Source organism: Herpailurus yagouaroundi, unplaced genomic scaffold, assembly GCF_014898765.1.
Source record: "Herpailurus yagouaroundi ecotype Mexico unplaced genomic scaffold, PumYag 202, whole genome shotgun sequence".
In the NCBI taxonomy this organism is placed as follows: Eukaryota; Metazoa; Chordata; class Mammalia; order Carnivora; family Felidae; genus Herpailurus; species Herpailurus yagouaroundi.
The window spans coordinates 8,100,262-8,124,600 of NW_024412433.1; the positions used below are offsets into that span (position 1 = coordinate 8,100,262).

Here is a 24,339-nt window from a genome sequence, read left to right on the forward strand (position 1 = left end):
ACATACATACATACATACATACATACATACATACATACATACATACATTTTTAAATGAGCATTCCCAGACCTTACTTGGGGAGACTCTAAGTAGGTTTGAGATGAAGCCCTAGAAACAGCATTTTTAACAAGATCATCAAACTATGCTTTGAGAAACAATGGACTAGAGATTGAAGGAGATAAGTTAGTTGAAAGGCTATTGTATCAACAATAGGGACACGTGGGTGGCTCAGTCGGTTGAACTTCCGACTTTCGACTTAGGTCATGATCTCGAGGTTCATGGGTTTGAGCCCCACATCAGGCTCTGTGCTGACAGCTCAGAGCCTGCTTCAGATTCTGTGTCTCCCTCTCTCTGTCCCTCCCCGGCTCGCACTCTGTCTGTCTCTCTCAAAAATAAACAAACATTAAAACAATTGTTAAAATAAGAGAAAAAATACCTTAAGACAACTAGCTAAACTACAAGTGCCAACACTGGGGGGAAATCATTCTTCTCTAGTCCTTTTTCTCAAAGAAATCTACTTAAGTCTCTATTTTAGTTAATACATATCAATCCTGATTTCTATGTGAAATTGGGTAAAGTAGAAAATCAGGACTTAAAGTTAGGTTTTATTGGAAATGCTAAAACTAGGGAGCATCCCTACCTTTAGTTTTATGGTTAAGATAACTCAAGCCCCTCAAATGCAGTTTTTCTCTCTATATCTGATATGTAGAATATAAGTTTTTACAAACATAAAAGTAGAATTAGGTCTTATGTGTACTCAGAACAGATGAAGGGATGCAGATTAATATATGAGCAACACAAAGGACTGCAGCATATTTTCTGGGAATTAGAAGATTTTGAGTGAATAAAACCAAAGTCAAATATTCATACAACTAACTTTTTGGTGACTTTTCCCTTATTGAAAATTATAGAGTATCTAAGATAATACGTTCCTTTCTTTTTTCTTTTCTTTTTTTTTTTGTGGGAGAGAGCCCAAGCAGGGGAGTGGGGGTAGAGGGAGAGAGAAAAAATCCCAAGCATGCTTCATGCTCAGTTCAGAACCCTACATGGGGCTTGATCCCACCGCCCTGGGATTATGACCCAAGCTGACATCAAGAATCAGATGCTCAACCTACCGAGCCACCCTGGTGCCCCAAGATAATATGTGCTTTTATTAGAGAATTTGAAATAGCTTGTAAAAAGTTACTTCATCAGGTTTTTTTGCTTTTTCCAGTCCTGAATAATAATGATATAATGTCCAACATTTGCATCATGTTTTACAATGTATAAACCATTTTTGTAGGCATTTCATATAATGCTGCAATAACCTTAAGGCTTTGGTATTATCTGTGGTTTATAAACTAAAACTCTTGTAAGTTAAAAGACTTATCTAAGATCACAGCTATTATGCAATAGAAACAACTCCAACCCAGGTGTTTTGCTCCAAACCAATTTTTATTTTCCCCTCTCTCAGCCTTGCCTTATGACTATATGCTAATATATCCTGTGGTCTCTCTCTTCCTCCCACAGCCCAAATGAATCCCTGAGACTTATAAGTGAGCTTTTTTTTTTTTAATTTTTTTATGTTTGTTTATTTTTGAGAGAGCACATGCATGCTTACACAAGTGAGCAAGGGAGGGGCAGAGGGAGGGAGACAGAGGTTCCAAAGCAGGCTCCACACTGACAGCAGAGAGCCCAACATGGGGTTCAAACTCATGAACCTGAGCTGAAGTCAGATGCTCAACCTGCTGAGCCACCCAGGCACCTGTATAGATGAGCATCTTAACTAAATATTCTTAAGCAGATTGCTTAGTGTTGAAATATTTTCATGTTGGGAGATAAAAATTTAGGGATCAGAGCACAGTCATTTGATAATAAACAAATGGCCTGATATAAATAAATAATTGAATCAAAAATGGGAGGGGTGACTCAGTCAGCTAAGTGACTCAGTCTCAGAGAGCTCAGGTCTTCGTCTCAGGGTCATGAGTTCAAGCCCCACGTTGGGCTCCATGATGGGCGTGAAGCCTACTTTAAAAAATAGAAGAGACTGATCTCTACTGCAAAATTCCAAATACTCATATAGTTATTCTTACCTCAAGGAGATGGAGAACTCCCCACTCATTAGTTTGGGCTGCATATAGTGACTTCCTTCCAAGAATACAACGTGGAAAGGAGGGGAAAAGTATATTTACAGTGGAGAAACGACAAGCACCACCTCAGCCAGGTGATCAAGATCAACATCAACAGTAATAAGTCACGTGGATAGTACGTACCCATGATGTGATGGGATGAAGATAGCATTTTACCTCAGTGGTCTTCCTCCTGAAAACCCACAACTCCAGCCTCATCAGGAGAAAAACATCAGACAAACCCTGATTGACAGACACCCAGAAAATACCTGACCAGTGCTAAACACTGTCAAGGTCATCAAAAGCAAAGGAAGTCTGAGAAACTCTCATAGCCCAGAGGAGCTTCAGGAGACATGACAACTAAATGTAATGTGGGATCCTGGGACAGAAAAAGGACATTAGATTAAGACTAAGGAAATCTGAACACACTGTAGACTTTAGTTACTGATAATGTATCCATATTAGCTCATTAGTTGTGGCAAATCTGTCTCTAATAGGGGAACTAGGTGTGGGGGTATATGAGAACGGTGCTATTTTATAACCTTTCTGTAAATCTAAAACAGTTTACTTCTTAAAAAGAGCTAGAACAGAATAACACTTGATAAACCAGTTCCCTTCCTGGTGAATTGTTAGGAATTGAAATGATATAGATCTTCCATCCCTAGATTAGTAATCAGGATCTGAGTTAATATCATTAGAGAGTTATCTCAGTATCACTGGGAATTATCCAGCTTGAGTATGAGTTGTTTTGAAGGGCATGAATAAATAAGTTTTTTGGCCATATATATAGAGGAAATCCACAAAATTAGTAGAATAATGCCCAAATATAAGGTGACCGTGAATATAAGGCAATCTGTTACCATTCCAATGAAAAAATATTTTTTAAAGTGATGTGAGTGGAATAGACAAATATATATTTTACTTCTCGAACACCATAAATTTATAAAATAATGTATAGATATAAAAATATTGTGCTTTATATGTCTGTCACTTTTTATGAAACCGTATTGCCCAAATTTTTTACATGCAACTTTGATGTCAATACCTGGCACATAGGAGGTTGTTAATAAGTACTTAGCGAATGAATGATAGTTTGAGGGGCACCTTGGTGGCTCATTGAAGCATCCAACTTCTGACTTCGGCTCAGGTCATGATCTCGTGGTTTGTGAGATGGAGCCCCAAGTAGGGCTCCACGCTGACAGCACAGAGCCTTCTTGGGACTCTCTCTTTCCCATTCTCTCTGTCCTGCTTATGTGCTCGCTCTCTCTCACTCGCTCTCTCTCTCTCTCAAAATAAATAAAAAGGGGGGGGATGCCTGGGTGGCTCAGTCGTTTGGGCGTCTGATTTCGGCTCAGGTCATGATCTCACAGTTCGTGAGTTCGAGCCCCGCGTCGGGTTCTATGCGGACAGCTTGGAGCCTGCTTCGGATTCTGTCTCCCTCTCTCTCTCCCTGCCCCTCCCCGGCTTACACTCTCTTTCTCTCTAAAAAATAAACACTAAAAAAAAAAAAAAGAAAGAAAGAAAGAAGAAGAAGAATAGTTTGAAATCAGATATATGGAGAGACCTGGATCAGTCTGTGAAGATCCTTTGAAGGTCTTTGACCAGGAAAGTAATACAGCAAAGGTGAAGTGGTATTCAGTCTCCTCTCAGGGGAAATGGAGATAGCACAAACTGCTCAGGGGAAGCCAGGTTGTGGTCAGGGTTGGCATGGGGGCACAGAAGGAGCCCCAACTTAGGAGGCAGCAAATCTAGATTCAGAGATCACTGTAGACTGACTGAGTGGTCCCAAGAGTGTGGGGGTGTGAAGAGTAAGGGCAAGAGCACTCAGGTGACATCGTGAGCAGAAGACACTAGCGTGTTGAAGAAAGGAGACTTATGGCTGGAACATAGTAACTGGGGAACTTGCAAACCATGGAAAGGACTTGCGTTTTGTTTTTAAGTGCAAAGGAAAACAAGGGATTGCCATCTAATTCACAGTTTTTAAGAAACTGCCTTCTGTGAGGAGTATGGATTGAAAGAGGAGGCAAGAATGGAAGCAAGGAAAACCATCAGGAGACTAGGTAGGAGATGATAAAGAATTTGTAACAACACTCTGTTCACTAAATGCCTGGGCACTGTTCTAAGCACCTTACATGAACCAACTCATTTAAGTGTGCTGTCCAGTTAGCACCCTCTTTCATTCTCAAAAGTACAAGTTTGGATGACAAATTACAGGAAACTATGAATCAGTCAATTAACATTTTCAGGGAGGCAGTCTTCCTACCCATCAATTTCAAATCATTCTATGAAAGCCACTAACCAAGACAACTCTACAATACACGATTCAAGCAGGAAAAACTAGAATCTCATCTCTGAACTTCTTCCTTATTGTTCCCATCTGTTCTGGGCCTGTCTCTTGGTTATCAGTTACATGTGGGCATTTCTATTTGTCTCTTTCTCAGTATCTTTTTTCTTTCACTCCATCTGTTGTGTATGCCTCTCTGTGTGTTTACGTGTTCTATGTTTCTTTCCTCTTTCCCCTTTTTGCCTTCCCCATTCCTCCTCTCTCCTTCTCCCCCTCCCCTAATCTCCCTCTTGTCTCTCCTCTCAACTGGCCAGTGAGGTACTGCCATGTATCTGTTCTGTTTAATATGTAAAAATTGAGGTTGACCATTTCCATTTAAAACTAAGCAAGAGCCAGTACTCATTCCAAAATGCTTCTAGATGATTGTCACTAAATATTTTAAATTCTTTTATCCCAGTTCCTTCATTCACATCTCAAGGAAATTTACCTAGTACCTCATTCACCTGACTAGTTTCTTCCAGCCCCCAAGCCTTCACTTCCCACTCCACCACCACCTCCCTGGCTGTCTTCTCTACCTCAAGTCTGTCCTCAGCTCCCGCACTGGATCGAAATCATACCAGGTCACAGCTATTTAAAACATAAGAGGACTTATGTAACCTTCTGTGTTGAGCCAAGTGACTCTCACTCTTCCATGTTTATCTTAGTTTATACTTCCTTTTTTACCTTTCCTAAAAGGCTGGACACTTTACCATCTGTTGATTTTTATTTATTTTTTTTTTTTCTGGAGCTTATTGTTTCCAGGCCGAAGCTTATTTTTAAGATGCTCTTACATATGAGAGTGCTACTTTTGTCTGCCTGGTTCCAAATAAGCTACCAGGAACAGCTCTCTGAGAGAGGCTTCCCATAGTAAAGGAGTGTTCCTTTGTGCTCATCTTAGGTATAAATCACCTGGGAGCTTTTAAATGAGAAAAGACCTGGCTGACCCAGAAGGTGGTATTTATAAATAGTCCTCCAGCCCCCCTCCTTAAAGCCTGTCTGCCTAATCCTCTCCTCTCTCAAGATTGGAAGTGACTTGACCTTTGAGTCTTAAAACTCAGGCTCTTTTTCTCTGAAAAATCTAGTTAGCAAAAAGCTGTTAAAAATGTTTTCAGCCAAATGATCAGCCATCAAAGCTTGCCTTTCATTTCCAGCATTTTTAGCCAAATATGCTGCTTCTTTTGAGGACCATCTTTTCTCATTGTTATTATTTTAAGATACCTACCTTAATAATTTTTATTTCTGGGGCACCTGGGTGGCTCAGTCCGTTGAGCTTCCGACTTCAGCTCAGGTCATGATCTCGCTCTTCATGAGTTCAGGCCCCGCATCAGGCTCTGCTCTCAGTTCAGATTCTGTCTCTCTCTCTCTCTGTGCCCCTCCCCTACTTGTGCTCTCTCTCTTTCAAAAGTAGATCAACATTAAATAATAATAATTTTTATTTCTTTTTCCTATTGGGCTGTTATGGATTTGTATTTTTATGATTTATAAAGCTGTTCCCAAATGGCTGCATCTCTGCCATGAACTAAAGAGTATTCCTTTGTACCTCTGACTTACAGAACTTGGAGGGGTTCTAAGCAGCCTCCACCCCAACATCACTGGATGGAACTCTGTATGTATTTCTCTCATTTTGTGTTACTTATTGAGGGTAAAGTCTTACAGGTTTTCTTAGGATTATAAAATGAAGCACATGACATAGACACTGATAGGTTTCCAGACTAAGGTACATGTAGGAAATGCCTAGTTGTTGAACTAGCCAAAATATTTTTTAATCTGTTTCCCAAAAAGATAATTAAAGTTCTTAAATTGATTATTTATAAAGAGAAGAGGTGCTTATGTTAGGGAGATAAGCCATATATTTTTAGCAGCTTATCTCCCTTGCTATAAAATGGAGGAAGCTTAAATTCACTATCCACTAATTACCAGAGAGAACACTCATTTTCTTTCTATCCTCTAATAGACTGAAGAGTAAGTTCTGGTGCCAGGCTTTTCTTTGCTGACCTGGGCAAGCAGCAATAATGCTTTTTCTGAAAACTGCTAGGTCTGATCTAGCTGTTGCTTTATGAAGGGAGCCCCTTTTCCCAGGCTTTTCTTGCAGTAGTTTTGCTAGAAAGCTCCACTTGTGTGTGAGCCTGAAACTTGAAGAATAATTTTAGTATTGTTGTTTAATTTAAGAAAATCTGGTGTCCAACGTAGCTATATTGGTACACGTGTCTATCTGAAGAGAAAGAATGAAAAGCATGTATAGGATAGGTTAAGTGAGTACCGTGTCTTCTGAAAACCTTGGGCTTAAATGTCTAAGGCAGTTCTGTTTAGATCTGAGCTCAAGAGTGGACTTGCTGGACAGAGCGATAGTATACATTGTTTCATTTCTCCAGTTGGGGAAGCTTTCTCTTAATACATGGAGACCCCAGAATACATAAGTGTATTTGTAGTAATTGGAATTTTAATACATGATCTAGGGGCATCTGGCTGGCTCAGTTAGTAGACCATTTGACTCTTGATCTTGGGATGGTGAGGTCAAGCCCCACACTGGGTGTAGGACCTACTTTAAAAAAACAACAACAAAGTGATCTAATAAGTATGTATACTTTTGACTTGCTTTTGAATTTAGTTGTTTTTAAAAAAAGTGGAATTTCAGGGATGCCTGGATGGCTCGGTCAGTTAAGCATCCGACTCTTGGTTTTGGCTCAGGTCATGAATTCAGGGTCCCTGAGATCTAGCCCTGTATTGAACTTAGTGCTGACAGCACAGAGCCTACTTGGGACTCTCTCTCTGCCCTTCCCCCCCACCCCCACTCTCTCTCACTCTCCTCTCCAAATAAACATATAAACATTAAAAATAAAGTGGAATTTCAAAATATGAAGTAGGGAAGAGAACACCACATAGGTGTATAAGAGCAGCAGTATCTGATGATACAATGAGCATACAAGGAGACGTGGTTAGGATTGCACACACCGAGAGGAGAGTAGCACAGCAGTGGTAGGTTCATGTGGGAGGGTGGGGATATAGTGCACAAGCAAATGGAGGGCCCCGGAGGCTTCGGTACCCCTCACATTCAAGGCACTCTACTGGATAACCCTTGGCTACCTTTTGTGACTTTTCTCTTACCGCAGCAAAACCTAGAAAGAATCTCTCCAGAGGGTTAAATGTACCATTACATGCATAGTGATGCTAACCAGCTGTGCCGCTTGGGGTTCAACACCGCAAGCTGCCCAAACAGTGGGAAAGGCCAAAGGCTCCCTGGGGTTTCAGAACTGACTGGCAGTCGGACCAGAACCTGCAGCAACAGCCACACTGCAGGAAAGGTTGGCTTAGCACCGCCTGCTGCCCCGTTCTGAAGAACGGCCGCCTTTTCCTCAAGCCCTTGTGTGACTGGGCCCTCAAACTGGTGCCCAGGCGTCCAAGCCTAGGCCATGTGCTTGCCTCCCAATGTTCCAGGCTCCCGAGAGAAGGATTTGGGTCTGCTAGTTACAGTACCGCCGAGCAGTGGCTGTTTCCCATGAGGGCATGGAGGCTGCAGGGTGCTGTTGGGAAGAGGGTTTGGTTGCTAGACGGCAGAAAGAGAAAACACAAGACGGCAGAAAGAGAAAACACAAGACCTGCAAACCAAACCGTATCACCTGTATTTATCTGAAGCTCAGTCTCTTTACAAATATGAACGATTTTTCTCAGACTTAGCCTCTATGGATAGATAATATTATTTTTCTTTTTCCGTAATTATTTGTCCATTGTTAAAAAAAACAACACCTCAGGACTATCTTCATAAGTTTAGTCCATCTTTGTCACAGTTGTGTGTGTGCGTGGCTCAGTGTCCTAGTTCTACCTGGTTTTGCATGATGAGCAGAGTTCTGTGCCCTCTGACTCCTGTTTTCTACTCCCCAGAGAAAACTGTTTTCAATTTCTGGCTGATTTATTTGGTATTTGTCTTCATATTTCTGAGTTGCACACTGTGGCTATGTCTTAATGTTTCCACTTTAGACATTGCTTATCAACTCCCCACTCTGGAAAATGAGTTTTACTCTTTCCCAGCACTTCTGCCTGAGCATACATACATGCTCTCCTTCCCCCATCCTCGTGGGATAGCGGTATTGGGTCCACAGCCTGTGTCTTTATTATTATGACTATGTGAACATTTTTGCGATGAAGCCGTGTAGTCAACTATAACTACTCTTTTCTTCCAATACTACCTTTGGTTTTTCCCTGGTGATGATTACTGTCTTGGTTTTTTATTTATTTGCTTAGATTTTCTGTGCTTCTCACAAATTTAACCCCCAAATCTCCCCTAATTGTAGGAATCTTCCCATATAAACACATTAGATATTCAATGAATTTCTTAATCTCTCTCTAGGCATTCTTTTTTTTTTTTTTTTTACACATATATTTATTTTTGAGAGGGGAGAGTCAGAGCATGAGTGGGGGAGGGGCAGAGAGAGGGGGAGACATAGAATCTGAGGTAGGCTCCAGTCTCCGAGCTGTCAGCACAGAGCCCAACGCAGGGCTTGAACCCATGAACCATGAGATCATGACCTGAGCCAAAGTCAGATGCTTTACCGATTGAGCCACCCAGGCACCCCTCTCCCTAAGCATTCTGACCTGTTCTTGTCTGGACCCTTGACCAGTTGCCCTCCAGACCCACTAAGGAGCTGTTGTTCTGGGGTCTCTTTCACAATCATTTGAGGACCTTCACCTGTATCTTGTTTCAGATCCCTTGCTTCCTGGATTCAATATTGTTCTCTTCCTTAGTCTTCACCTGTTACTTTGAAATAGCAGATTACCATTAGTTTCTTGAGAAAGTACATCTTTTTTTAGTTCCAGGAATTTCCCTGAGAATTTTAAAGTCACTGCTTCATTTTTTTTTTTCTCTATCCTTCAGAGTCCCTGTTGAAAAGTGTAATTCATTCTGATTCTTTTTTTCCCATTCTGATTCTGACCTTTTATGTGACAGCTTGTTTTCCCTCTGAAAGCTTCTCTCTAACATTGATGTTCTGCAGATTCTCTCTGATGTGACTTGGGCACTTGCTGGACCCTTTCAATCTGGGACATTTTTGTGAATTAACTCATTCATGACTTTCTCTCCTTGGTCTTTCTCTTCTGTCTTTCTTGAACTGCTGTTATTTAGATGTTGGACCTCTTAGACTGATACCCAGTTTTTGTATCTTTACTCTCCTGTGTTCTATCATTGTGGCTTTTTATTTTTCTTTCTGAAAGAGTTCCTCAACTTTGTCTTCCAACCCTTACATTGAGTTGTTTGGTTCTGCTATCAAAATGTGTATTTTTCTGGGGCGCCTGGGTGGCTTGAAGTTGAAGTCAGACACTTCAACTCAGGTCATGATCTTGTGGTTTGTGAATTCAAGCTCCATGCCGAGCTCTCTGCTGTCAGTGCAGAGCCCGCTCCGGATCCTCTTTCTCCCTCTCTTTGCCCTTCCCCCACTCATGCTTTCTCTCTGTCTCTCTCAAAAAGAAACATTTTTAAATGTGAATGAATAAGCAAAATATTTTTTTCTAACATTATTTCTAACATTTTTCTGAATGTTCATTTTTTTCATTGCTATTTATTACTGACTCATTTATTGTATGATGAACAATACAGAAACTAGAAAATATAATTACTTGAAGGCATTTTATGACAAAAAGAGATTGTCAGTCGACTAGCCTCAAAATTTGTAAGCTTGGGGTGCCTGGGTAGCTCCGTTGGTTAAGGGTCTGGCTCTGTTTCGGCTCAGGTCATGATCTCACGGTTCGTGAGTTCTAGCCTGTGCTTGGGATTCTCTCTCTCTCTCTCCATCCGTCCAGTGCTCTCTCTCTCTCGCTCTCTTTCAAAATAAATAAATTAAAAAAAAAATTGTAAGCTTGAGCCAGAGAAAATCACCTAAAATATACAAAATTCTATTGTATATAATTTTTAGCGACCATAAGGGTTATGTTATCTCTGGCTGTTTTGTTTGTTTTTATTGTATCTTTTTTAAAAGTTTGTATCTTCCTGTATATTCTCTTTTTTCCTCTGAGTTGCTTTTTTCTCCCTATTTTGGTCTATCTTTCATAGTAAATGCTTTCCTCAATTTCTGGTGATCCTTGACTATTTTCTGATATTTAAGAGCAGGCCACTAAACAGGTGCGTGAGAGCTCTGGACTTGTGAGTAAAACTTACAGGCTGTGAGCCTCACTGTGGGCTGGGGTGGTCTGCATGCATACTGGTATACCTGTCTTACCTTTTTCTTTAGGTCTGTTTATTTATTTATTGAGACCACACAAGCAGGGGAGAAGGGCAGCGAGAGAAGGTGCAGAGAGAGAACGAATCTCGAGCAAGTTCTACGCTTAGTCCCACCATCCCAGGATTGTGACCTGAGCTGAAATCAAGAGTCAGACCCTTAGCTGACTGAGCAACTCAGGCACCCCTCTTTAGGTCTTTTATCTTGGCTGGTCTGATTCTGTTGGAAATTTTCTAACTTTGCACTATTTATTTTCTACCACTTTCTTGCAATTTCTAGGTGTATATGGTCTTTGGTTCTTATGTTGTAGATAAAAATATCTCCACTGGGTCTCTGCTAAAATCTTTCTTTAGATGTCCTTTAGACCCTCCTGTACTCTTATTTGCTTCCATGGCACTTAGCAGATAGGCCAACTTGCTAAACAGTAAACAGGAGTCAGTAGGAACAGATCTGAGAGCTAGAACACATCTAGATTACAAAGTAAGAGTCACTTTCAGTGCATTATTTTTCCTTAGTATATTTGATCAGAAATTGGATGAACCTCCGGGATGCTGAGACAGGGAAGATACTATGGCAAGGAACAGAAGACCTGTCAGTCCCCGGTGTGGAGCATGAAGGTACTCTCCAACCCTTTATCTGCACAGGGCTCTCACGTTTCAGGAGCAGGGCCCAAGCATCAGGGAGCTGAATTAATGCAGACCCTAATGGGGAGCAAGCCCCTGCAGGCACAGCACATGTTGTTGAACTTCCTAGTTCCTTTCCTATCGTTCTTTCTCTCACTTCCCAAGTCCACTTTGTGCTGAAATTTTAGCATCAGAACATACCTAAAGATACAAACTAAGATCTCAACTTTGTTTTGTTTTTTTTTTCCAAAGAAAATTTGCCTTTTTATCCCCCTGAAATAAAAGAAAAACTAAGGGGTTAAAACTAACAAAACACAGTAGAGAAGGTGCCTGTTCAGCCCACTTCCTGATGACAGCAGCTAGGGAAGGCCCTTAGATGCACTATATCTTGTGTTTCTTGATGATCTTTCAGTCAGATGCACTTGACCAATTGGGGACCTCTGCCTAAATTAAAAAGTATAATTCTGTTACCAAGGCATCCTCTGAAATTTAACATAGATAATGTGTTCTCTAAATCAGCTCTAAAAAGCTCCCAGAAACTTGAAGCACCATAGTATGTGATTTTCGTTGAGGGTGGCTTCAATATTTCTTTTTCTTTACCAGCCCGTGTTCCCAAGAAAATCCTCAAGTGCAAGGCAGTGTCTCGAGAATTGAACTTCTCTTCAGCAGAGCAAATGGAAAAATTCCGCCTGGAGCAAAAAGTTTACTTCAAAGGGCAATGCCTAGAAGGTATTCTGTGGCCTTTGTGCCTAGAAGCCACACTTAGGGTGACAGGGAAAAAAAAGGCAAGATCCAGGGAACTAAAGCACTGCTTTGGTAACATTCATTTTGCAACTCAATTTGTGATAGGATTCCTACACCCTGCCAGACTGGGGGCCCCCAGCAAAAAGAAACAAAAACAAAGCTGATGACAAGGGGCACTGAGCCCAACAAAAGGGTTTCTGACCCTGGTGGGCCTGGGGTTGGTGTCTACTTTGTCACTGGTGAATTGTAACAAGGTCACGAGGAAGCAGCCGATTGGGGCCTGGTACAGTGCTCTCCATACAGTCTCAGGCAGATCTGACTGGCAAGGCCACTCTGCACTGATTTTCTAACCATGGACTGTAAGAGTGCACGTATGTGTGTTAGAGCTGAAATTCCAAGTAGAAGGCCTATTCTGTCCTTCTCTTTATCATTTACATATTGCCTACTTCTAAGAAAGCCTTGCTTATGCTGTATCTGCCCACTGGTCCTAGTGCTTTAGACCCTGGAGCATAGGCAGCAAGCCTCTGGTGGGTTCAGAGGACAGCCTGAGGGGGCTTCCATGTCCTTTCTTATGGCTCTGGCTCCAGAGGTTTCTGACGGCTGCATTTATGGTTCTTGGGGTAAGAAGAGGCTCGCTCCAAAGGGGGGTGGACAAAGAGTCCTGAGACTGTCTGGGACGCCCACTCACCCGCTTTTCCTTCTTCCTTCAGAATGGTTCTTCGAGTTTGGCTTTGTGATCCCTAACTCCACAAACACCTGGCAGTCCCTGATAGAGGCAGCGCCCGAGTCCCAGATGATGCCTGCCAGCGTGCTAACGTGAGTGAGCAGACCACAGGGATTGTGGAGTGTGTCTAGAAGCAGGCGTTCCAGGCAGTGGGGGGACTGGTCAGCAAGCAACCTAGGTTGAAAATAAGGGTAAAGAGTATCCAGAGATATTCAGATTTACAGGTTACTGACTTCTGTCATATGAAAAAGATAGTGTGATCAAATGGAAAAAATATACAACTTTAGACTAAACAACTTTAGATTTAGACTAAATTCCTGATTAACCCTGACTAGCTATGCAATCTTGGACAATACCTCTGGCCTTATTTTTCTCCTCTCTAAACATAGAATTAATAATTCTGTCTCACAGAGGTGTAGTCCGGACAAAATGAGATGATATGGAAGGACACTGGCGTGTGCTATATATTAAATCTATGCTACTTTGCTCACTTTCCTGACTACCAAACGTCTGATACTCTGTACGTTTCTTGAATAGCCTTTAATGGAGTCTGTCAAAGGTCTAATTTTGTTTTAGAGGATAATCTTTGGTTACAGTTTTTCAGAGACTAGCTTACCATTTTTAATAGCTATGCTTCCTGCTCAAAGAATAATTAGTTTGTCCTTTGTCCAAAACAACTGTCAGTAACAACCCAATTACCATTCTCTCTTGGAAAAAGGTATTAGTCTTTCAAAGGTTTTAGTAATACTGTGTTGTATTGGGTTATTCACACAGATAATCGTGTAATATTGGATTGTCCCTTTAAACAGATCCTTGATGAAAGCCACACTGAATATAGAGGTTGTTTATAAGTCCTTAATAGATTTTTAATTACGATAGTAGGTGTTTTTATATTCTATTAGCCATTTAAATCTTGAGTTTCTTATGTACCTACTTTATAATTAATTACCAGCAAAAATGTATCTGCTGGCTATTAATTACCCTGGAAAAGTACAGGGTAGTACATAGAAGGGCGTTTTTTATATTTTATTAGCCTTCATTTGACTCCTGCTTGACCAAGCCCAATTTTTTTTCAGGTACTAAAACCAGTAAGTATATGATGACATATCTAGGTTATTTCAGTCACATTTTACTTTTGGGAACCTAAAATCAGTTCCTCTGTTGCCCTTACCTTGGTTCGAGAGTGCTTTGGTTTGGAAACACTGAGATACCCACCAAGAAAAATGAAATTCCACTCTGTGCAGCGATACAGGTGTATCATTTGGGGTTCTTTGGCTGCAAGCCGTAGAAACTGACTCCAGCTAATAGGACAGAGCTGAAAGGTGTGGGGTGTCCTGAGACCTGGGCAGCTCAAAAGATGCAGATGGCAGGAATCCGTGGATGATTTCCTTCAGGAGCAGCCATAGGAAGTATCCTGCTCTAGGGAGAGAGTCTGACTGGCCCAAATTATGTCCTATGCCCACCTCTTTGCCAGGTGAAGCGGGGGTTACTTGACTGACACAGACTGGAGATGGTGTGGGTCCCCAAAAGAAGAGCAGAGTGCTGTTACCCAAAGTGATGAGAACAGATGCAGGAAAGGCCAACCCTCAGCTGTCCACCAGAGTAGGTGTTGTAGGGAAAGATACCACCCCTGAGGCCTGCAGGTTTCCAGGCATATCAAAAAGTCAGTTATTAAAAAAAAAAAAAAAAAAAAAAAAAAGTCACATTTTATAAGCACCCCTGTGTGCAAAGTCCTCTACTAAGGGCTTTATATATATCAAGGATTAAGATATGCTCTCTCTTCTGTTTTCTGAACTTGCAGAAAGTTAAATGTCACATTAGACTTCTAACCCCATTTAGACATAGATTTTAGTGTCCCCAAGCCAAGGTTCTAGGTGGGTGCATGTCCTTGAGCCCAGCAGACCCAAACTGAAACCACTGGGTGAGAATGAAATCTGTTGCCTAACACATTCACTCTTTTGCCCTCTTTTCTTACTTATAGTGGGAATGTTATCATAGAGACAAAGTTTTTTGACGACGATCTTCTTGTAAGCACATCCAGAGTGAGACTTTTCTACGTTTGAGAGAAGAATGTGTGTGCATTTCAAGAATGTGGGGTTTTGGGGAGAAAGGAGGAAACTGTTTACTTTTTTCCTCCACACATTTGGTTTTTGACACTTTCACCCCTAATTCCCTCTATGGCAAAACCCACCTGCAGCCACCAGGGGACCAGTTCTGTGTAGGTAACCAGATGGCTGTTTCCTCCCAAGCTGCCATCTTCCACTGACCAGACTAAACTCCCAACCCCAGACCAGGGTAGAAGGCGAGCCTTGAGTCCTTCCCACGGTGACACAGGGACAAACGCTTACCACGAGAGTGGATGCTCTTCCCACCCCCTCCCTGCCTCCTCCTTGGGCCCTGCAGGCAACACATCTTCCTTTGGCCCCTGGTTTTGGAAAAATTCATATTCCTGACTTATGTTTAGTTTTTTTCCTACCATTTCTATTTCATACATTCTCATACACCTAACTTGTAAAATAGACTGATATTATTATTACATAATGAATTAAAACATATGAATTAAAATATTCCTACAGTCTTTAGCATGGCACTGCTTTCATCTCTACTTTTTCTGGAACATGAACTCGGCCCCATGATGGGAAGAAAGACATTTATCAGACCATAGGATCACCACTATGTTTTACTCCAGAGATCGACTGATAGATCTTGCGGTTCCTGTTGCTTCAGTTGCTGCTTTCCAAGAATGTTACAACGTACCCAGACAAGACCCATGACCTTAACATTTGTCTTTTAGACGTGATATTTAGTGGTTCTCTTCCAGAACATAGATGCGCCCGTTGTTTGTTTGTTGTTAACTTTTTTCATACCTTTATGATGTACATTTGTTCAAGAGATTTCCTTGGCAGAGTAGGGACTCTTATATTCCTAAGTGAGAGAACAGAGGTTACAAAATGGAGAAAAAAATCTCCTTCGAGTCATGTGGAGAACGATGGGAATGCATCTGGGATGGGGTGGGTGCTGGGAGGCCTCAAAACCCAGTCAAATGGTGGTGTGACCGGTGTGGTGTGGGAGAGAGCGATCATATCTGCAGTGCCTACAAGTCCGACATGAGAGAGAGAAGGGATCTTTTTTAGGAACTTACCTCTGACCTCCCAGTAGCTTTCACTATCCTTTATAAAATACCAACAATTAAAAGTTTTGCGGTTCCCACAGTAGTAAGGTCTGAGGCCAGAGGGGAGGAGACTACACCAAAAGATGGGCCCTCTGTGGTGTAGCCCCTGCTCCCAGATTCCTCCTCTCCTTCTGTCTGTTGCCGAAGGGTCTGTTTGCATCTGTGGATGGGGAGAGAAGTACATTTTTAGTATACTATTGCCCTGTTTCAGTGGTAATTCTATTCTTCACATTAGGGCTGTTGTCTTCAAAAGCCAATTTTTAAATTCCAAGGTTGGATTAAAACAACAACAACAAAGTTCAAATGAATCCAGGTTTCCTTTTACTTTCTGGAAATACCATCTCTTTTCTCAGAGTGAGAGCTCGTCTCCTTTCCTTTTCCTAAACTGTATCTGCTCCCCATCAAGGAAGGCTCTCAGGGGACTGGACACCTCCCAGTGGAGAAAAGACCATCCCAGGGAAGCTTCTCCACCTGCTTAGAGCCTCCTTCACTGTCAGGGACACACTTCTTTGCCAGCTGCTCTTAAAAAAAAAGTTACAGCCCAGTCCTCCTTAGACTCCTACCATCTCCTCAGGCAACAGCGCATATGCTCAGGCAATGTGGATCATCTTATCGTGAAACAACTAAGGCCAAAAAAGTGTGTACTCCAGGGACAGTGTGATAGAGGGACCGTGCAGGAGGGACCGGAGCAGGCCCAGAGGGGGGCTGCAGCTGTGGTGGACTAGGAGAAGGGGGGAGGAGCACGGGCAGCGGGGAGCACAGGCAGGAGAGGACAGAGCTGCGGGGACGAGGCCCTCGTAGGTTAAAGTCCGCCTTGGTAGAGTGGGTGCAGATCCGAATGCCTGCAGAGCTGGGCCGTCCGTGGATACATCGAAGGCCACAGAACGTTATGAAAGAGAGCATACAGCCCAGGCGTAGCACAGCGTACAGCCACTCGTTCTCAAACATTTACAAGTACCTGCCAGAGACTCTGATTCAGTCGGCGCGGGGCCTAGAAATCCACCTGTTAAAACACCCCAGGTGATTCTGATGCAGGTGGTCTGTGGACCACACTTTGAGAAGTACTGGTGGAGACATTTACTGGCTGTAAATATGTACAGCCACACAGGTGGCTGTAAGATAAACTAAAGTCTCCGGGCAGCATGCTTGATGAACAAAGGGTGCTCCCAGTTCGGACTTGTGCAGGCAGAGGGTAAGCATTCAGATGCTGCAGGCAATCGAGAGGACCTGAAGAGTCTGTGTAGGTAGGGGAGGAGAAGACAGATGACCTTGGAGAAAGATGTGGGAGAACTTAGAAGACCCTTTCAAACACAGATTTCTATGTAGAAAACTCTGGTTGAGGTTTGCTGCGTTCCTTGCCGGTGTTTTTGGACTTCTGTGGTGGGCGTGTGGTGAAGCACTGAGTCTGGCCCCAGTTGGGCAAAAGCAGGGGGTGCAGGCAGTCAAGTCTACCAAAGGCCACATTAGGTCACACTTATACTCTTACTATATATGTGTGTGTGAGGCACAGGCCTGCCTTTCACGTGCCTCTAGTAGAGGGACGTGACGAGTAGAAGTGCCTGCCATAAGGGAAGCACGGGTGAATTTAAAGGAAGAAGAGATCGGGGCGCCTGGCTGGCTCAGTCGGAAGAGCGTGCAACTCCTGATCTCGAGGTTGTGAGTTTGAGCCCCTTAAAAAAAATACAACTTTAGGGGCACCTGGGTGGCTCAGTCGGTTGGGCGTCCGACTTCGGCTCGGGTCATGATCTCGCGGTCCGTGAGTTTGAGCCCTGCTTCGGGCTCTGTGCTGACAGCTCAGAGCCTGGAGACTGCTTCGGATTCTGTGTCTCCCTCTCTCTCCCTGACCCTCCCCCATTCATGCTCTCTCTCTGTCTCAAAAATAAATAAACGTTAAAAAAAATTTTTTTAATACAACTTGAAAAGAAATGAAGGAGAGATAAAAAAATAAATGAATAAGATGAAAATTTAAAAAGGAAGAAGAAGAGATGACACACAATTCAGAAAAATCAGCAAAGCCCTCTTCTCTGAGTCCTTCAGTTCTTAACCTCAAAATGTATTCAAGTCACCCTAAAAACCAAGTTTTTAAAAATAACGTTTTCCCTCAGTCCTGCTGCATCCTTCTCTTTCTCTGCAGATGCAAACTCCTTGGAATTGTCTCCACTCCTTCTTTCCACTCCCTGCCTCTCATTCACTCCTCCTCAGCCACTGCTGTCTGGCTCTGGCCCGGGCCTCCTCTCCTCCAGTGCGTACTCGAACGCCACTGATCCACTGCCCCCTTCTGGTCCTTCCTGTTCTGTCTCCTGCCTTTAATCCTTTTGACATCTGGAGATTCTTCTGGATTCAGGGAGCCCCTTTTCTGGGAGTTCAGCTCCTTTCAGACTCTTCATTTGCTTCCAACCACCTTGTCCCTAAAATGTTTGTTAGTGGATTTTTTTTCTTTTCTCTTCTTTTCCTTTCTTTTCTTTTCTTTTCTCTTGTTTTCTTTCTTTCTTTTTTAGCTCTTGAATATCGAGAATATACGATATGCAAACCCTTTAAGCATTATACATTCACTCCACGCATATGTATCGAGCACTTTTTATATACCAACCACTGTTCTAAATGGTGGAGGTACTTGCTGGACAAGACTAGGGAAGTCCCTACCATTAGATTCTAATGAGAGGAGACAGGAAGCAAATAATTTCAGATAGTGATCAATGCTCTGAAGAAATAGGACAGCGCAATGGCAGCATCAGTCTGGTGTGAAAAGGAACAGAAGACGGCGTTCAGCTTTTGACCACCAAAACAGGCTGGATGAGTCCCCAGCAAGCCAACAGCCCTTGACAGCCAGGCTTCTCCTCGAAAAGATGTTTTAAGTCCCCTAAACGCTCAACAAAGCAAGAACCCGGTATGGTACCCACGACTCTCTAATTTACTACAAGGGACTCCTCCTTGTGAGAGGCATGAACCGGCCCCATGCAGCCTGGTGCAGGGTGGAGAGGAGAACTGAGGACAAAACGGGCCACAGAGGTCCCTGCTTTCCTTCACCACCACCCCCCAGGCTCGGGTGGGACTGGCAGGCAGAAACATCTGCCCAGGTCAGGGAAGGAGGAGAACTTCAGAGCTGATGACCCCTCCCTGGAGGTTAGTGGGGAGAATGGGCCGCCCCACAATTCAGACCAGCCTGTTGACCAGCTTCACAGACATCTTTTCCAGCCCTGCTCCCCATGCTGTGGTTCCTACAACCACCTGGGGCCTGTGGGGCCAACTGCATCGCCTCCCCTTCTGATTTATCCTTCGCGTCACGGCCAAAAAGAGCCCCAAAATGTGCGTCTGGTTGCCAATCCCTCTGTATTGAATGGTTTATTTTTAGAATTTCTTGCTGGTGAGCAGGCAATTGTTTCGGCAGCTTTCAAAATACACTGTTAAAATAGTCCTCACAGTGAAGACATAATCTGCTTAGCAGTTTTTTCGGTGCTTTTATTGGGTCTGAAACGAGCATCTTTGGCTGTAGTTTTGAATAAAACAGAGGGGTGAAGTGGAATGGAGTGAAAAGTAGAGATTTGGTTCCCAAACTGTGCACCGAGGCACCCCAGGGCACTTCAGCAAATTCACAAGGGTGCCAAAGGATATTTTAATTTTCAAAGGAAATGCAACAATTTGGGACATGTGTTGTACACTGGTCACTATGAACTCAAGGCAGTTCGGTTTCAACATCACATTACACCACGTTACATTCTTTTTGAGGAGGTATCTTTAAGAAACCGAGTTTTGGGAAGTTTGGGTGATAAGTAAGCACCCCTTAAAAATCAACGTGAATAGGAAATGAGGGTGGTTGTGTCCAATCTGATTCCAAAGTTTGAGAAGCTGTGCGGTGCTCAGCAGGCACATAGCCCATCAGTAAGTCATTGTGATTACAAATAAAATAAAAATATTTTTTCTCGCAATTTATGTGGCTTTTCTTTTTCCCAGATAATATGACAGCTACTAACTAGGTTAGGATATAAATATTTAATATACTACATAATAAAGAGAAGTGTTGTTTATTTTGGTTTAGTTGCATTATGAAAAAAACTACTGAGACATTAAGGATGCTGTGAACAGAGAAAGTTTAAGGACTTTCTAGTAAGCCCTTAGGTGTTCTGTTGTTGTTGTTTTCAGATTTATTTTCAAGTAATTTCCACACCCAGTGTGAGGCTCAGACTCACCACTCTGAGATCAAAGAGTCACATTCTCTACCAACAGCCAGCCAGGTGCCCTAAGCCTTTAGTTTAACATATGCTTTTCAGGAAGCTCAGTGGGTTAAGCGTCTGACTTCCACTCAGGTCATGATCTCGCAGTTCGTGAGTTCCAGCCCCATGTCGGGCTCTGTGCTGACAGCTCAGAGCCTGGAGCCTGCTTCAAATTCTGTGTCTCCCTCTCTCTCTGCTCCTCCCCTGATCATGTTCTGTCTCTGTCTCTCTCACACAAAAATAAATAAACATTGAGGAAAAAAAATCTCTAAAAAAATATGTCTTTCAGGAGCACCTGGCTGGCTCAGTCGGTAGAGTATGCAACTCTTGATCTTGGGGTCATTAGTTTGAGCCCAACATCAGGTGTAGAGATTACTTAAAATGAAATCCACCTTTCAGATGGCTAGAAACACATGCACATAAAACCTTCAATGGCAGCTAGCAAAACTGGGTATTGACCACCCCCTCCCCACCCCATCTCCCGAACTCAGACAGCTCTTGGTTCCATGGAATGCTTTTGAATTCTTGTACTTATTAGAGGAAATGTTTTCAAGGGAAAAGAAGGCATTTATTCAAATTTCTTAGAGTGGCTTTTTAAGTGACTTGATTTATTCAAATCATCCTCCAAATAGCTCTTCTCGATTATAAGAGGATAAGCAAGATTATTATCACAGGAATGTTTTATGTATAATTATTATTTTCATCTGGGGCTAACATATGTGTATTAAAGCCATACAATATGGTATTTGAATATTTTATGGTGCACAAGGAACCCCTATGTCATCAGGGGTTCTATTTACAGAACTTGGAATTTCATTCCACTTTTTTATGTTGTTCGAGATTGATGATGGTCATTTCTTTTCTTTCATGGTATATTATGGCCATATATATATACTGTTTACTCAGGGCTCAGCCCTTGGTCAGGATTGGGATCCAAATCCCTTCTGGCAAATTGTCGAATTGTTACCCTCTTTTAATTGGCTTGTATTCAGCAATGATCAGCAATACATTTGGTACAATTAGGTTAAGGTTTTTCTTGAGGGGTTTACATCTACTTAAAAGTAGACACTTTATTTATTTTGAGAGAGTGCACGAGCACACATGCGTGTGAGTGGGGGAGGGGCAGGGAGTGAGGGAGAGAGAGAACCCCAAGCAGGCCCTGCATTGCCAGTGCACGTCCAACGTGGGGCTGGAACCCACGAACCGGGAGATGGTGACCTGAGCCAAAAGCAAGAGTCGGAGGCTTAACCGACTGAACCACCCAGGCACCCCAAAAGTAGACACCTTATGTGATATTCAGGTGGTTTTATGGCCACAGTGATCCTCAAACATTTCCAGGCTCAGATGATATCATTCTGGCACAGAATTCTGAGACTTCACTGTGGATTTGGTGGCGTTTTGAAGAAGACACACCATCATTTGCTGAAAAAAACCTTGCCCCTGCCCACAGGCACCTCCTTGGCCTCCTTGCAGAGGCAAGTGGCCACTGGGAGTGCCACATCTAAAAAATGTCGTGGCATTACAGGAGACGAACCGTTTATAACTTTTTTTTAATGTTTATTTATTTTTGAGAGAGAGAGAGAGAGACAGACAGAGCATGAGTGGGGGGAGGGGCAGAGAGAGAGGGAGACACAGAATCCAAAACAGGCTTCAGGCTCTGAGCTGTCAGCACAGAGCCCCACACGGGGCTCGAATTCTGGAATGGCGAGATCATGACCTAGGCCAAAGTCAGACACTTAACCAACTGAGCCATCCAGGCGCCCCACAAGAGACTACCATTTAAAAGCTAAGTCATTGTGATTTTGGCAAGCCCCTGAGCAGACCAGGAAAATAATATAAAGCCCGCCTACCTAATAATGGGACTCATTTAATGCCAAGGTCTTTGAAATGCATCCAGGGGCGCCTGGGTGGCTCAGTCGGTTAAGCGTCCGACTTCGGCTCAAGTCACTATCTCGTGTTTCATGAGCTCAAGCCCCGCATCGGGCTCTGTGCTGACAGCTCAGAGCCTGAAGCCTGCTTCAGATTCTGTGTCTCCCCCTCTCTGTCCCTCCCCTGCTTGTGCTCTCTGTCTCTCAAAAAATGAGTAAATGTTAAAAAAAATTTTTTTTAATAAATCAATAAAATAAAATGCGTCCAGACCACACTGTCTCCAAGGAAAGAAATGAGCATCTCCTGGAGAGAGATATTTACTGAGAGGTTGACCAGTAGAGAGGCCAGCGGCCCCGCAAAGCTGGCTAGGGACAATGTTGACAAAGGGATCGGAATTGTAGAATCCACTGTCACCTCCCCCCTGGTGCTGGAACCCATCCAGCCTCAGTATCTTCAAGACTAGATGTCTGCCCATCATCAGTCTCCAACAGGCCACAGCCCCCAGCTCTAGTGGGACATTGTGGGGAGATTGGTGAGAAGGACCCAGAGAATACCTGTGGGAAGTGGTAGCAATTTTCCTAGGGTACAGAATGGAGTTGCAGATGAATCCCTAAGACAAAAGCATATGTGCCCTTTTTTTTTTTAATTTGATATACAGGGTCAAATGCTTTCCAGAAAGATTTGTACCACTTTCCACTTTTTGCTCCACCCAAACCTACTGATACCAACCACCTCTTGGGCCGTGTTGACAAGGGTCACAGGGCCCCAGACTACCGGCAGCTGAGAGAGCCTGCATGAGGCCCATGCAGGGTTCTGTGAGCCAGACTATGGAACCATCCCAAAGGAATCCTTTCCTATCATCTGTTTAGTTCAGCAAACATTCCCTGAGCCCTGGTGGGGGTCCTTGTACAAGGTCAGCTTTTTCTGGACACTAATGTCCTTCAATATGTTAATAGGCTTTCTATTAAAAAAAAAAAAATCCAGGTCGAATTTGGAATGAGCTGCACATGTGAAATTTTCCTCTTAGAGACTCCATTGTATATTAAAGACCCAGTGAGACCCTGTTCTGCAGAAAGAAAACCCTTCAACCTCGCTTACCTCAGCACTTTGGCAAACTGGATGGATCTCACCTCTCAGGCACACCTTGGAGCAGAGAAACAACTGGGAGGTGCCAGGCTGCATGAAGACGGGGGGCGGGGGGGGCCCTCTCCCCTTATTCAGGAGTCGCACAGCGACTGAGTCCAGTGAGACTGTGTTTGGCTGTGAGGCATAGGTGGGAAGACCGTAAGTTCAGTGAGTTGCTGGGAGGCCAGAGGACCAGAGAGCACCGACGGCTGGAGAAGAGGGAAAGGGTAACTCCAAGCAGTGGAATTAAGGTGGGGAGCTTGGGTGGCTGGGCCTTGCCCCCACCCCCAACCCAGCTGGGAATGAGTCAAGCGGTACTCCGATCCCACTGAGAGATGAACCATGAGCATCGCGGTATCTTCTGAGGTTGACTCACCTCCCTCTGTTCCCCCTCAACCTAGAAAACACACCAGGAAAGCAATGCCCACACCTCTTCATTCCTCCCTCCTCAAGCTGTCTTTGTTGTTCATGGAGGCCTGGTTGGCTTTGGAGATTGGAGCCTGGAGCCCCCATTCTCCTGTCTGCTAATATGACTCAGTTACAGACGACGGAAAACCCAACCTTAACCAGCCTAAACTAGGAGGAAATTTACACACTTGCGTAACTGAACAGTCCAGAGATTGGTACGGCATTTAGGCACAGCTCAACCCAGAGACTCAAGCAATGTCATCAGAACTTAGAGTTCCTCTGGGCACCCGGGTGGCTCAGTGGGTTGAGCATCTGACTTTGGATCAGGTCATGATCTCGTGGTTTGTGAGTTCTGTGAGTTCGAGTCCCACATCAGTCTGTCAGCACAGAGCCCGCTTCGGGATCCTCTGTCACTTTCTGTCTCCACTTCCCCAACTTGCGCTGTCCCAAAAATAAATATATATATATATATATACATATATATATATATATATATATAAATAGAACTTAGAGTTCCTCTGCCTCTTGGCTCAACTCTGCTTCTATCTGTATGGGCTGCAGTCTCCATCGATCTCAGTTCAAGGCTTACCTCCCAGGTCCAAGTTTCTTCCCTTTTCAACAACTCAATAAAAAAATCCCAGATTTTGAGTACCTGGCTGGCTGAGCTGGTGGAGTACATGACTCTTGATCTCAGAGTCATGAATTCAAGCCCCCTGTTAGGCTAGAGCTTACTTAAAAAACAAACAAACAATCCCAGGGTGCCTGGGTGGCTCAGCTAAGTGTCTGACTTCGGCACACGTCATGATCTCACGGTTTGTGAGTTCA

General features: G+C 43.4%; 1 protein-coding gene across 1 annotated transcript in view; it reads left to right on the plus strand.

Moving 5' to 3' along the window:
- The window catches only part of PDE6D (phosphodiesterase 6D), a 53,591-nt gene extending 37,165 nt beyond the window's left edge, over positions 1-16,426 (plus strand). The window contains exons 3-6 of the mRNA XM_040450342.1: positions 11,167-11,255; positions 11,865-11,990; positions 12,716-12,821; positions 14,711-16,426. Coding sequence (XP_040306276.1) covers positions 11,167-11,255; positions 11,865-11,990; positions 12,716-12,821; positions 14,711-14,792 — 403 coding nt within the window. The 3' untranslated portion in view covers positions 14,793-16,426. The remainder of the gene's footprint in view (positions 1-11,166; positions 11,256-11,864; positions 11,991-12,715; positions 12,822-14,710) is intronic.
- Positions 16,427-24,339: the final 7,913 nt, after the last annotated feature.